Source organism: Semicossyphus pulcher, unplaced genomic scaffold (genome assembly GCF_022749685.1).
Source record: "Semicossyphus pulcher isolate SPU_LCO1_2020_fin unplaced genomic scaffold, fSemPul1.0.p SCAF_14, whole genome shotgun sequence".
Lineage (NCBI taxonomy): Eukaryota > Metazoa > Chordata > Actinopteri > Labriformes > Labridae > Semicossyphus > Semicossyphus pulcher.
Window position 1 is genome coordinate 17,376,615 of NW_027211648.1, and position 15,807 is coordinate 17,392,421.

At 43.8% G+C, this 15,807-nt stretch overlaps 1 protein-coding gene across 1 annotated transcript in view; it reads left to right on the top strand.

Moving 5' to 3' along the window:
- The first annotated feature begins 3,102 nt into the window (after window positions 1-3,102).
- Window positions 3,103-15,807, top strand: part of LOC138590908 (latent-transforming growth factor beta-binding protein 2-like) — a 90,109-nt gene continuing 77,404 nt past the window's right edge. Inside the window, exons 1-2 of the mRNA XM_069661332.1 lie at window positions 3,103-3,786; window positions 6,465-6,538. Of these exons, the coding sequence (XP_069517433.1) occupies window positions 3,344-3,786; window positions 6,465-6,538 (517 nt within the window). The 5' untranslated portion in view covers window positions 3,103-3,343. The remainder of the gene's footprint in view (window positions 3,787-6,464; window positions 6,539-15,807) is intronic.

Genomic DNA, 15,807 nt, shown 5'->3' on the forward strand with positions numbered 1-15,807 from the left:
CCTGGTATTTATTCCAGAGTTCCTCCAGATGCTGCAAATTGTATCAAATTGGACCACATTAAGGCCCACTTTCATAACATGGATAGCTGCCCCAAAGATCTTCAGTGATTCCCAAACAGGGTTAGTTGTGCCCTAAGGGGTATTTCTGCAGTGTGTAAAAAACAAATTAGCAAGTGAGTAAAGAGGGCTTAACAGTTAGTAAGAGTAATTAATAAACTGTTAAAATAGTGTAAAGCAGTAAAAGTAATTAGTTAAAAGTAATGGATAAATCGTACACAAATAGATAGCTGTGTTATGAATTAAAAGGATCAATGGTTCAATTCAAGCCCCCAGGAAGTGCACCTGGCTTTGACGCCAATCAGACATAGCAGCCAAACAGTGTAATTACAACTTATGGGTCTGTTAGATGAGGTACATCAACTTCCTAGTAGGAATGCTTAAATAGATTTTATTTTAATAATTGATTATCAAAGTTTTAAAATTCAATAATTGCCAAATCCTGAGTCTTTTCCACCCTCCTTATAAGGCATCGGAGCCACATGAGTTGGGAGGCGGGGTTTAAGGAAATGTTAGTGCGCATGCTCTCTGAGCCCCAAAGCTAAAGCTATCCGGATGATCCGGATAAGTACCACGGAGCAAATTTAAAGAATGAAACGGGCTTTGCTTCCGACATCGTATTCATTCTCCTTCATACTGAAATTGTTGACATCGAAAGGCTAACTGCATATGATAGCTAAACACTTTAAGAATTTAGCTAGCCCAAGGTATTTAGCTAGCTTAATGTAATGGATGAAAAGTGAAATAGTAAAATACTCATTTAGCTAGCTAAAAGTAATGGATAAAAAGCATGATAAAAAGTAAAATAGTTCAATGGTATTTAGGTAGCTTAAAGTAATGGGTGAATGGTAAATTGTATTTAGCCATCAGTAATGGATAAAAAGTAAAATAGTTAAATAGTATTTAGCGAGCTAAAAGTAATGGATACAAAGTAAAATAGCTAAATAGTATTTCGGTAGCTCAAGGCAATGAATAAAAAGTTAAATAGTATTTAGCTAAAAGTAATGGATAAAAAGTAAAATACACTAAAGCATTGAATGAGTACATAAGCATTTAATTAGTGTGCTCAGTAATAGATAGCTATATAGTAAAATAGATAGCCTAATTAAGGATTAACAGTTGAAATTGGCTAATAGATAGCCTAAGTGTTGCAGAGTTAGTTAATATAGATTTATCTTATTAAAGTTGTACTAAAATGTTCAGAGTTTGTTGTGGCAGTTTTAGAGAGGTGCTGATTCAACTGTGTGGTCATTTTTGAGACTGTAGTATGTATTGCAGTTGAAATGTTTTACACTATACAGAGGGGTGTTTTATTATTTAGCCTACCCTCATTTATATAAATGAGCTGGACAAAATAATAGAAATGCTTGTTTTGATAGTGGGCTATAATTCAATAGAGTAAAAAGATATGTAAGATTAGATAATATTAAAACACTACACATGTTTAATTTATTGTGTTAAATCATTTACAGTTAAAATTAATGAATGTGTAAACATTTGGAGCATGATAGGTTGTGGTGATCATGGGGTGCTTGAGTTCATCCGACTGGGCTGTAGGGTAGCATCTGCCAAAAATAAGGTTGGGAACCATTGCACTTCACACATACACTGCAGATTATAACATAATACAGCCAAAGATTAAGCCACTGATTGAGGCTATAGTACAGCAACAGATCAGCTGCAGCCAGCTGCCCACTCACTCACAAAGGTCATTAAGCACAAAGCAGTTCATAGATTTGTCTGTGCATGCTCTGGTCACCTTCAAGGCTGCCGGGGTCAACTGGCCATGATCTACGACATCGACACCGGCCAGGCAACACGCCTGGGAGTGGAGGGAGTCTGTTGGACAGTCATAAGACGAATGCGGCCTGCTTCTCTAATTAGATTTCTCAGGGGTTGCAAGATGAGCTGTAATCAGCTGTGGCGCTCAGCCCAAGTCTGCGCACAGACATGATGTTTCCTTGGAGATCCGACAGAAAAGAAGACACTGCTGTCTCTTCAGTGTTCATTCAGTAACCTTTTAAAAAAAATGTTTTGGTTGTAAAACATCCCTTTTTTAAGAGGTTTAAAGCTTTGGTGGGAAGAAGTATGAATGGGCAAACTACTGGTCTTCCTCTCGCTGCTGTGTATTTTGGATGGCGGTCATGTGAGCGGTTGGTGCTCAGGGACCACTCATGAGAGAGACGGGCGTACATCTTTGTGGGTTGAAAGAGAGGAGGCAGCCAACTCTCTTCGGGTTGTTTTAAGATCTTATGGGAGAGCAGAAATGTGTTGTTTCCAGACAGTGAGAAGGAAAGTGATGATGCAGCATGGATGAGAGTGGGAGATGAATGGGATTTGTTACATAACGTGACCAGTTTTCCAAGATTTCAGATTGAGTTTGAACAGTGAGCTCCCCATACCTTTCACTGCTTGATCATAGCATTGCCAGGATGCACTTTCTGCCTGTTGTAATCTATTAAACAAAGTGTTGACAGTGTAATAAGACGAAATAAGACGCCTTCACTCATTTTATGCAAATCAGCATAAAAGAGAATGCTTTCACTTCAATAAAACAGCAATCAGTGAGGCAGAAACAAAAACATCTGGCTTCTTAATTTCCGTGATATTGTAGTAGCCTGTCGATTCCAATTTAAGTGGAAGGTAACGATTAACGCAGCTGCCTTCGTGATCAATCCAATAGTGCTGTTCAAAGGAATGAGAGAAGACGAAGCGCAGTAACATGATGTAACTTGGCAGAGCGAGTGCGTTTGGGCACATGGACCGAGCGGTGCCGCGAGTGAAGCAACAACACAGCCGACAAGGGGGAGTTTCTTCTTGCTAAAGCGCATGCAATCCCTACAAAAATTCCCGGTGACTTCAGATCCAAGGAGGTGGTGATATTCATGGGAGCACGATTCAAACTCTCTCACTTGGAGTAGGAGTACAGCTCGAGCAGCCCTGCAGCCAACACGCCGCTCTCTCTTCTCTCTCTCTCTTTCTTTGCGCCTCTTGTTTAACATAAACTCAAACAGATGGATTAATGTTTGCTTGAAATAACATTTTTTCAGCGCTGGAAGAAGAAACGTTTAGAGTTTCTTAGTTTTATTTGGACTGCAGAAAGGTGCTGATTTGAAAGTCTTACCTGGGCATTATGAAGAGGTATCCAGGCTTTTTTCATTCCTGGGAGAGGATGTCTGTTTGTTGAGCTCGTGCAGCATAATCGCGGGTTTTTTTTTTTGTTTTTTTTTACTCGATAAAAGTGTAACGCGCTCTGCCCTTTTACGCGGTACTTTCAAAACTTTGCATGCTCAAAATGGACCGTGCAGGATTTGCTGTTTTAATGCTTTTGACTGTTGCGCTGGTGCACATTAGTGACAGTGAAGGGGACACAACAGGTGGGGGTAAAGAGAGTGCAGGGGCCGGCCGGGCGGTGTGGGACCAGCAGCAGTCCCGGGAGAGGAGTCAAGGTCACTCGCGAAGGGGCCCAAAGGACAGCGCAACTCCAGGGTCCATCCACTCCAGGATTCTGGTTCGTCTACCCAGGGGAGCATCTTCCCAAGCAGATGGCAGGCACATTACCGCAGCAGCACCGGCTCATGCTTCAGCCAGCTCCCGGGAAGAGCTCGTCTCTGCGCCGCGGGATGGTGCGCTGCGCAGCGCCAGGCACCCAGCCAGCCAGCAGCACAGAACCAAAGTGAACCGCAGGCAGAGCAAGCCCAGCTCTACCAGCACCAGGAGACTTGCAGGGTAAGAGTGACAGCCAAGTGCTCTGCACTCCACTATTAACATGTTTTACTTTGCTTTATCCAGCTGTTGAAGCTGTGTGAGCAGCGCTTTTGAAGGAATCTGTGTGACCTATTTTACAGTACACGAGTCCATGTGGTTTACTGTAAAGTGGTGGCCCACTTTAGCAGAACCTCTCTTCCTGTAACCAAATCAAGCGATGATGTAACAGAATAACCACAGAAAATAGCTCCATATGAATCCAAAACAAGAAAGATACACAGTGCATAGAAGCTACATCCAGTAGGTAAAGACCCAAACTCCAACTAAAAATGAATTACTGTAACATATTGATTTTGTCACCAGGGTCATGGCAGGACATGGAGTGATTGCTGAGGTTAAACACTGTGCTGATTACTGGGCTGATAGTCGGAGCATATAATGAGCAGCAAATGTATATGAATGGTTGAACTGCATGTGAACTACTTTGAGTCTAATGCAACACTGCATTATCACCATCTCCTCCCATTACTTCACATTACACTATATTTAAATCGTAGTAGGAGAGGAGCTGCAGACTGCTTCAATGTGTGTGCCCCAGTTTTGTGCTGTTGCCTGCGGCCATGTTTTGTAGTGGCTCAGATGGAGCCTTGGCTGCTGGTGAACATTTGCAAATATTCTTAGTGATCAGAAACACCTGTTCCTCAGATGGCCCTCTCTCAATGCTGCAGATCCCTCTTTTTTTATTTTCTCTGTTAAACCCCAAACAGGACGATGGGTTGTTTCCATATTAGAGCCCCATTCTGTTTGTTAAATGAACCCGTGTGCATCGAGTCCTGTTTGTTCAATAGGGACAAAGCATGATACACATTGGAGGGGAGAATGTTTACATAACAATCAGAGGGGAATTTGAATGGCTCAACTGGGGTTGAAATACAAATGAAATATCTCTTTTGTGAGCCAGAACAGGGCCCCTTACCTTTAGGAAACTCATTATTTAGACGGCCAATTTATGGGACTTACAAGCATTAAAAATCAAGAGGACTAATTGACTGATTCCCCCAATTGTAAGCTGTTGACGCTCTTCTGTTGGGATGTCTTTGAGGTGCAGCACCCTTGAATTTACACTCACTCTTTAACACCCGAGAAAAATGATTGACGGAGACGTCCTGGACATTTATCAAAATTTAATGGACTCCTTGCACGGAACAAAAGTGTTAAATCAATCACCATCAACATGCCCTGATCCATCACTCCTTAAAACACAACATTTCTGCACATATCCGTCAGGCAAGACAGTTGCACTGATGCATGTCTATTTAAAGCTGCACATAAAGAACAGAGCTGGATCCAACACGCTTTATTGCAGCGCGGAGCAGATGCCTCGCTCCACATTGCCAAAAACACACACTCCGCCGCCGAATGAATGGGCGTCTTTGAGTTGTAAAGAAGCATAAAGGTGGAGCAGCATAAATTTTGCGGGAACATTACCTTATGGTCGTCTGCACTGTGATTCTAACACTTTGATTCATTAGCTTCAGATGAATCATCCGCTGCTTGTTAGAGAAAGTGCTTTCATGACACATTTCCTCTTCCCAGTCGGCGCACTCCTTTACTGCACCCCGAGGCGCTGGCAGCGCTCGGCTCACTTAACTCTCCTTTACGGTCATGTTGACTCAGAACGACTCCCCTTCTGTTTTCAGTGCACCTGTCAGACGTTTGACAGATCCAGTTCGCTCTGAGGTGAAATAACACTCCACCGCCTCGTGTTGGGGTTTAAATAAGAGTATAACTACGTGTGAACATGGTGTTATCTGTGTTCTAACCTGAGGCGTCATCCTAATTACGTTCTCCGTTACATATATACGTTTATCCCTGCTGGAATTCAAATGTGATGACTGAGGTCTTTGGCACGGGCCGGGCCTGATGTGTTTGATTTATGACAAAGCTGAGGCTGCCAGAGGGCCCAAACAACTGCATGTTATCCCTGTGACGCCTCAGTTAGACTCGCAGCACCTAATGAGCGCAATCCTACCGAGGTCAATGAGTCAATTCCTGTTATCTTCTCAAATCACCATGAGTCAGACATCCACTTACTGTAATATCTTGTGAAAAGATGATGGGGCACAGAGCCATGGCAGCGCGTTGACTGTTGCCCTGAAGTTGCTCTTGCGGTCTGGTGCCTTTTCATCTTTCTCGCTGCAGAAATTGGCCTGCGCCGCAAGTGCGGATTAAAGAGTGCAAAGAATCCAGTTATTACTGTTTAAAACTTGTCATCTCTCATTTGCTCAGTGATTTATAGAAGATGCAGGGTGCTTTTCATGTCCCGTGTGTCTCCAATAATCCCTTCAAGGCTCAGATAACTCCGTATTTGTTTTCGCTCTGGATTTTTCGCTTAATAGAGAATGGGACTTATGGGTCTTTATTCAGATAGAGTTTCGTGACTTGCCCTGAACATTTTTTATCAAATGAAATGCAATTAGAGCAAAATCTCAAAGGTGTTTATATCGATAGGCCAGACACATCAGGAGGATCTGAAGCTATTACAGCCGCCACAATCAGATCAGTTTGTCATGCGATGGTTTGAGGCCTGCACCCTCGCTGTTATTGCTCTATGGATTATGCAGAGCCTCTCTATATTGCTTGACGACTATCAGTGTCTTATTTAACCCTGGTTTCTCTGCATGTCTTCCTTTGTTCAGGCCTAATGTGTGCGGAGGTCAGCAGTGCTGCTCAGGCTGGGCCTTGGCCCCTGGAACCAATCGCTGCATAAAACGTAAGTAAAAATACATCATTGTCTTATGTACATTTTCTATATATTTTTATTTTTACTTTTAGCTCAAATGACGACAATTCATTCTTTGCAAATTACGGTCAAACATATTCGACGTCCTTACGCACACTGACATACATTATTCGAGCTTCCTGCAGCAGTTCCCTCCGCAGACAGAGAGGCTTTTCACTTTTATGCACAGAGACTAAAAAATAACACAGTAAATGGCTACTAATGACCGTCCTGTCAAGAGGAATTGCCCAGCGAGAGTTTTCCCAGTGTGTTATTGGCCCCACGGTTCTGTTCGTCATGTGGTGTTTGCCTTTTCCTTTTCATGTGAGATCCTCGCATGAAAATTACCACCACTTAGCACTTGGCTCTCCTTTTTGACACAATGAAACCCTTAATTATGGGTGGAAACTGCTTCTTCATTTATTTGACCAAAGCAGTGTTTAATATCGTACCATGCTCACTAATTAAAAGAGGAACAGAAGACGCCGGCTGCGAGTGAATAATCAGCCCCTTCTTGACCCGAAACGTTGCTATCCTCGTCTTTAACTTGTTAAGACTGCTGACTGAGAAACTGGGCTAGTGTGTTAGAGTCTTAGCATTGACCTATAAGGGGCCCAGTTGGCTACAGCTTACACCAGATTTACTCTTTGCATGTCATGTTTCAATTTCACGTTTATGACCACCATTGTTTGCTGCAGACTGAAATAACAGGCTGGAATTGGAGCTTTTTTAGAGAGTTATCTTTAGATTTTACGAGTGAAGTCAAACCGGCAGCAGCTGGCATTTAGTCACAAACAGTAACCTCTATCTACTGTATCTCTACTTCTAATCATCGCCCTCCCACACACAAACATGAACACTCAGTTAACACACAAGCTGATTGGCTGCAGCAGCCTCCTAATTAGATCTCCGTCCCTCCTGCCCTGTGCAAACTTCCTTCCGTTTTTTCTCAAGTCCCAGCTAAAGGCACACTTACCAAGGTGTAAATTACATCCAACACAGAGCTGCAGTTACTTAAATTATAAGGGTAAATACTCTGAATCTGCCAGAGAGTAACAGGTCCAGGCTAACGCTGCTATGTTAAACAAGTAGGACAGTGCATCCGAGCAGGCCGAGGGTCCGTCCAACCATCTGGACCCTCTTACAGCTTGGCTCCCGCCCAGGTCTGACTGGAGGCTATGCTATCATCAGCTGAGTGAAGCCCCACTGCCGGCAAGGTGCCAACACAAAGGCCCCAGACTGGAGCTGGGACTGGAAGCCCCCACGTAGAAGACCTCCGTGGAGGAAAACAGGCTCAGGCTATCTTTATTCGGTCCCTGCCAGAGACGCGGGCTGCTTTATTAGGCGATGGCAGCATGAGAAAACATGTTCACAGTGGGGGAAAGAAAAGGAACAAACCTGTCTGCTGGAAGAAAAAGTAAAAACATATCAGGGCTGAGCTGCGTCGAGGAAATTCTGGCTGAAGGGATTGAAGTAATGTCTGATATTAAAAGTGTCAGCTGTCGGCTTCCACTGCAAGGCTAGAATTATGGCATCCTGACAATAACTCCTTGTTGAATGGGTTGAGCTCAGAGCAAATACATGACAGGAATTGGATCACTCGTTGTCTGTGGAGTGCGCCTACATGTCTTTAGAAACGTGTTTATAAAACAGTCTCAGTCTGGGTCTCTGTGGGGCTGCTTTTGAGATAGTTGTCTGGTTCTCCGAGGACTCGAGGTCCTCCTGCCCACGTCCAGGCCGGTTTGGACCGTCTCTGTTTTCAACTTCAGGATAGATGGTTTGCAGACTTGTTTGTTTATTTACGCAAATTCCACTTGCTGAAAATAGCCATTGTTGTGTGTCAGAAAGCTTGTACCCATTAAGGACAGAACATTTTATTTCCACTGCTGCGTCATTTCTCTTCTAGTTAATTTAACCTCTGTTATTAAAGATCAAACGGGTCTGTGAGCAACGATAATTTTATTAATGACGTCTAAAAGAATCAAAAGTGTGTGCGTGTTGAGTTAGGCTGGTAAAGTGAGTCCAGGTGTTAGCTTAGCTCTGGTTCCATCTGTTGGCTTGGAAGCTCCCGTCGAGATGAATGGAGCGTCTTGTTTCTGGGTCAGCCCTTATTCTTACTTATTCCCCTCAGTGTTTCACATCTGTTCATCTCAAAGTATCGTTGCTAGGATGAAGAGGAAGGCCTCACCCAGTTACAGCCCAACAGTAGGGCTGTCTGAGTTAGAAGAAAACACTGTAACGGATGTGTCTTGACAGAAGAACTGATAAAATGTTCATCCTTAACAATGCAGAAGCTCGGTTTCATTTCCAAAATGTCTTCATCCTTGTTCTACGACAGATCCATCCATCCATTATCTATACTGCTTATCCTGTTCAGGGTCGCAGGGGGCCGGAGCCTATCCCAGCTGTCATTGGGCGAGATGCGGGGTTACACCCTGGAGTGATCGCCGGTCAATCACAGAGCTGACACATAGAGACAGACAGCCTTTCACACTGCACATACGGGCTGAACTGTGGGAGTTCACAAACAGATCCACAACATTATTCCTAAAATATTATACTAACATGAACACTTTCAGTAAGCCGTGGGAAGGTTGTACACATGACAGTAATTACCAAAAAGGGAAAACAGTACACACATTTGTACTATTAGTTCCTATTGAGAGTGGCCACATTCATCTGTTTACAAAACAGTAAGCTACTTTAAAGTAGAGTTACAACGAGAGTTTGAAAGGTGGCAAGTTTGAGTATAAATACAGTAACCCTCTATTAGATTGTGTATCCGTGTTGAATTACTGTTTTGAAGTTTTGCTCTACTACATTTCCTGGAAATAAAACAATCACCGTAAGAACCTTTAAAGCCGGTGTTACTGGAGATTATGTACGAATCTGATCCGTTCTTCTTTGTATCCGCTTTCAGAGGCTTCACTCTTATCTGTTTGCCTTTGAATGTGGCTTTCACTCAAACCTGACTGTAAATGGATTCTTGGAGAGGTTACCAGGAATCACAGTGACAGCTAAAGGAGCTCTTTGGCAAGTCTTAGCTCTAGCAAAGATAAGATGAGTCTACAGGCATGCTAGCAGCTCTGTGAGGATGTTCTTGTACTGTAGACCAATGACTGTTTATAAAAGACACGTCTCCAAATACACTCATTGTACAAATTGAAGCCAAAATTCCCCCCATGATAGGCGCTGGTGATGTCATTTGGAGCCAGAGCTGCTCAGTAGATATCGGCGGGTGGAGATGCCGTAGCCACTTCCACTAACCAAAACACACGCTTAACTTACCGAAAAAAACAGCAAGGATCCCACATGTCAGCGTATTTAACAGCAGAACAGCTTCTTGTGTTGGTCTGAGGTTACTTCAATGACTGTAGTAATTTTTTTTTGTTAAGTTTCCTCTCGCCGTTCCTCCTCTACTCTGCTAATCCGGAACAGATCGGCTGCAGGAGCCGGATTTGTCAACAGAGCTGTCAATCATCACTTTTACAGCATCAAATAACTAATTAAAAATAAACTTGTCCGAAAAATGAACACTTGCACGTAAATCAGCATGATAAGAACTCACTATAATGACAGAAACCATGTTTGAAAAAAATTTATTTGACGTGTATTTCGATTTTATAGTTTGACTCATGTCCCATCTGTTAACATGGAGGAGGCGGGCTTTATGGCCTATACTGCAGCCAGTCAGCAGGGGGCGATAGAGGGGATTTGGCTTCACTTTTAGGGAGCTTTCCTGTCGTCCATCTTTTTATACAGTCTTTGGTCTCACAATGATCATGTTGCCACTAACATGCTAATATTTAGCAGGTCTAATGTTAACCATGCTTAGTTTAGCCTGTTAGCATGCTAACTTTTGCTAAATAAGGCTTAACACAAAGTACAACTAAGACAGTAGGAATGTCTTTGAAATGTTGAACTTGTGGTGCTGCTAGATAAAAACCAGGGATAACAAAAGTTATTACAATTCATCTTGAAGGTCTGTCAAATAAATCCAACAGTTCAATCAAATATTATTATTCACAAAACTACAATAACAACCACATGATGGCTCAAGAGAGAAAGTCAGGATATCACCAAAGTCGAAAGGATTCATCTGGGCGCCATTTATATCAACAATTTATCCAAATGTTGGTGAGATATTTTGATCCAGACCAACATGTTGGCAGACTGACACATAAACATTAGCATCCACAGAGCCAGGCTGCTAGCATGGATAAAAATAAATGCTACATGTTGGTTTAGCTCATACTGGCAGGGTCACCATGCATCAGAGTTATGTTGCGTCGCTCTGGCTCCTCCAGTTGACATGGCTGTTTTGGTAATTGGATTAATGGCATGGCCTACCACACACAGAGTGAGTGTACGGGACAATATAGAGCACTTCAGACGGGCCAAAGGCTCCCCGCGGCACAGACAGGAACCGGCTTTACATTTTACCTGAGCTCATAGCGCTCCCTGAAGTGCAGCCTTTTAGATTCTGCTGCGGCGTTCATTTCACCACACTGTACATCACATGTTTTTACCCAAAGCATATGGCAACATGCTGCAAGCGGAGCCAGCAGTGAGAGCACAAAAAGAAAGGCCCACAGATGGCCCTTGATTTAAAGCTGTTGCTGTGTCAGAGAGCGCAGATGAAAGGTGCATCCTTCACGTGGATGAATAAAGTTGTTTTCAGTCTCTTAAGCAGTTGGTGATTGACACAGTGAGACGCGGTGGAGAGGAGTTTCTTTTTGATTGCCTTCCAGCTTTCTTTGGCCTGCTGTGCCGCTCAGGGCCCCATCCCAACCTGAAAATAACTCCTCATGCAGAAAGCCTCGCTCTCTCTCTGTCTCTCTCTTGCTTACCTCTCCCATCACAGGGTAACCTTATAAAAAATATGGCATGTAGCTGCTTCCCCGATTCCATCATGTCCCTGGTGTAGTTAGAGTAGGTAGGATTTAATCCTTCCATTGCTTTATGAGGGAGAGAGAGCCAGGTTAGTCATGTTAAGGGCTTGACTCCGCTGTCAAAGACATCACAATGAGGATTTTGTGCGAATTAATCAATGATGTAAAAGTATAAAACCCTCCCTTTTTAAATGATTTAATCCTTTTTAAATCCATCTTGTGTGTGAAGGGCTTTGATCGCTCTTCTTTTGCTGCAACATGTGCGAAGCAGCTGGCAAAATATCAAGGCCATACACGTGTGAACGCTTTCTGACCTCAAAATCAGCACCCAAATATGAAGTCGCCATCTTCGCCTAATAGATACAAGCCGCCTCATTTTTTTCTCCCTGACACAAAGCAGAATATCTGCATATAATGGAGCAGAGATCTCATTCTTGTCCTCTGCGTTCAGACTAGAAATCCTCTTGGAGAAGTTTGCTCCGGGGCATCTGCACATCAATGGCAGCGTGATAATTGCTCTTATCTACACTAGTCACATGTTTGTGTTTTCAGTGGTTGCAAAGAGATTTATTGCGCGCAACAAGTGTTTGAACTGCATTGTTAAGGGCTTACTGCATTTGCACTTTAATGCGTAGTATTAAACATGCAGCAAGAGGTCATGAACCAGGGGCGAGCACATGATGCAGCGTGCACTGTGACCCACTGAGTCACCAGGACGCGAGACGCTCTGCAAGTTTCTGTCCGTGTGATGAGTCAGTATCCTGTGGAAAATATGCATTTTATGATATATTTTATGATGAGGACGGGACTCTCACTTATTAAATCATGCATTTACAACTATTCTACACATTGCATGAAACAAAAACAGCACTTTCCCACAGGTTAAAAAACAGGGACCTTACACAGATGAGAACCAAACCTTCTGTTTTACAAGAACAGGATTCTGGTGTTTCTGTTGACGTCTTTAAATTACACAGACAGCCGCAGAGCCCTCCTCAGCTTTATATGTCGTGTGGAGATTTGTGGGGGTTGCACAGTTCACGGTTTAGGGGCATAACACTCTTTTGGCAGCCCTGCAGAGAGTTATGGCCCATTAGACGGATCCTGTAATCAATACACACCCCATCGTCCCAGAACCCGTCATTAACACAGACGCTTGAACGGCTCGCTCTCACTTTGTCCTCCCAAACCAGGAGTGCTGCTTTCTCCGCTCCAGCTGGTGCGTCTGTTCGTAGGTTGCAATTGGGTCCTGCTTCGGACTCCTGCGCCACATGTTTTTCTAATTGCTACCATAGATGAAAGTGTGGTGAAAATGAAGAATTACTCAGCGTCTGGACCCGAGACGTCTTCCTGTAGAGAGCCTTCTCTGTTTATTTGCACTGCTTTGTTCATGAGCTGTTCTAATACAGAATAATGAAGAGATAAGTAGAGCAAACTTGGCCGTGCTGACAAGTATTCATCAATATTTTGCTTCTCCTTTTTCACGACACAAAAATGCTCACGTAGATCTCTGAGCCTAAAAGTGTGCTTGATTGACATTTACAAAGCAACAGTTACAACAAGCACCCCCCCCCCATCCCTAAGACGCACACACGCTCACTGAGCCGCAGTGTTGTTAGGGCAGCCCGTAGCCGGCCGTATATCATAGCACCCTCCTGCTTAAAGACCATATGGAAGTTGTTGGGTTGCGATCCCTCAGGAGGATGGGGTTTGTGGCGAACACCACGTCTCACAGAGTCAGCTTTACAAGTTGCGGGCACACGCCCCCACAGCCAGATATCCTCCACAGAGCGGCCCAGCATGTGGCTCATTAGAAGCTCAATGTGGGAGTCTGAGGGGTGCGGCGGAGGCACGCTATAGCGTGGCTTAAAGTAATGTACACAGTGTCATGGGTCAGCTGTAGGTTAACAAAATCCCCCCACAGAGCTGAGGTGGGTGAGGAGAATAAAAGCTCCAACTACTGTATTGGCCTGAGAAAGCCACACTGTGATTGAAGAATGTGCATCTACGACAGAAGCACCTTAATCTGGTGAAATATTACCCCTGTAAAATTGACCACAAAGAGAAAATAAAGGATCAGTCAGACAGCGTCGGGCTCCCTCCCTTCTGTTTCTGATTAGAACAATAGAGAAGTTCGGCTCTGAACTTTGGAGCTACAGAAACAGGAGTTTGGTTTTGCAGCGTTTGGCAGGCCTGAGATGATAGCGCAGCACTGGCAGCCATGTGGAAATCACATGTTGTAGAGAGATTAACACTCACTTGAAATGATTAGCATTGAGAGGCAATTGTATTAACTGCTCAATAGACCAATTCTTACTTCTTCAGTGGAGAGCGAGTCCGGATGAGAGGCAGGTTTTTTTTTGAGCTCGTCTCTCCCGGCTGCCTCCCACAATCTTAAACACTTGACCTATTTCATGAGATCTGTCAGGTTCGGTGGTGACTCCCGAAGAGAAGCTCCTGCTGTCATCGCAGGAGGTTTACCAGACCTTGTTTTACCCTTGTCAGTCATGCTCTCAAATACTAAATCACAGCTTTAATCTCTTCACAATCATTGCATCCACATACGTACGTTCTACCATGAGTTTTAACACTGTTATTGGACTTGATCTGCTAGAATAGAATGAAAAATGGCCGCCCTGCAACAGCCAATTAGAGGTAAGACGCTGTAACTATAGTATCTAACTTCCTGTTGCTCAATTACAGGCTTTGAAAGAACCTGTAGTCGGCCCTTTTGTCAGATTCGGCTAAATTCTGATCTCCGGAGCAGCTTCCAGCCTCTAAATCTCATAATGGCGCGTAATGCTCCCGGCCCGCAGAGAGTCCAAGATCGTTCCGATTATGCTTTCACTATCAATATTATTTTCAAAATGTCCTCTGGTAGCTCTGTTGACCTGAGTAAAGTGAGAGATTTCCCCGCATGTTACAGTTATGTCAGATATCGGTTTCAGATCGCCGCTCGATGAATGAACGGACTGTACAGATTTGATGGGTTCTGTTACTGTGAGGCTGAGGGAGAGGGGAAGGTGAGTCTCTGGTGGGTTGTAATGGACTGGAAATGAGCTCTAAGTTGGAAATGAGAGTCCGGCTAGATCGGCAAATTTCCCTCGATGCAAACCTGAGCTTATAACTGCAACCACTAGAGAAATTAAACATAATACTAACCTCAGTAAAGCCCCACGGTTGCTTTAATGTAGGTACAGAATTACAGTTTGATCAGAAAATAGACGTAGCAGATTTATAGTTATTGTAGCACAGTGACCCCCAAGTGAATACCATCTGTAAAAGCTTAACCTGAGACTGAGGGAAATTTCTGTCTCCACATAAATAATGTGCTTTATCACTGATTCGTCTGGATCAGCATGTTTGTTTCCAGAGTTCAAAGCTTCCTACGTCAGTCTATTAGCGTCCTCTTTTCAGTCGACTGCATCCGGACACAACCTCCCAAAACTTGGCCAGTCCGTCTCAGTCATAATTAAGGCTGAAGCGGCAAATCCCAGGAATGTTTGCCATTTCTCCTCCTTTATTTCCGACGGATTCTCATTTTATTATTACACGCGCAAAGTAATAATTGCTGCGCATATTTGCGAAATGGATGGAATGCAAGGCAATTAGTTTTAATGATGTGAAAGACAAATCTGCATGACAGCAATTACTGCGACAATGTGCTCAACAGCCCAGAGGCAGGGCCCAGAGACAACACAGACAGGCAGCGACAGTGTGCGCCGCGGCTATGCAACAGGCTTCATGTGGGGCAACATGCCAGAGCCCGAGTCACTGACCTGTCCTCTCTATTGTCAGCACAGGCGACATGTTTGTCTGGTGTCACTTCTGTGCCTCGGGTCACACGTGACGCGAACGAACACATATCCCACCGTAAGCCAGTGGGAGTCTCCCTTTATGTGGTTATTTTTCTGACCTGTTTCTCATTTCACTTCAAATTGTTTATTTAGAGAACGCAGTTTAACACATTACCAAGATCTCTCCCTGCAGCCTAACGTCACAGGAATCTGTGGCCGTATTGGATCAAGCGCTTCATCCCTGAAGTTGAAGTTAAACAGACTCGGGGACAAGGCGGTGGCACCCGGCCAGCCCGTACTCTAGTTAGATGATGTATTCAACTCCTCGCCAAACAGAGCTCAGGCATTCCTATTTTATCCCATGATGGAAAATTCACATCACATACCAAGTTATACAAATCCACGACCGCATGTCTCTTAATGTGTATGCTTCGTCAAAAAAAAAGAGGCTACATTTTCCTCGGGGTCGTTAAAACAAGATCCTTGAGTGGATTAGTCGGTCTAAATAAGATTTGCTTCACCAGAAAGCAGAGGAGAGCGCTGATTGTCTGATACTTAATCCCTCAATTTG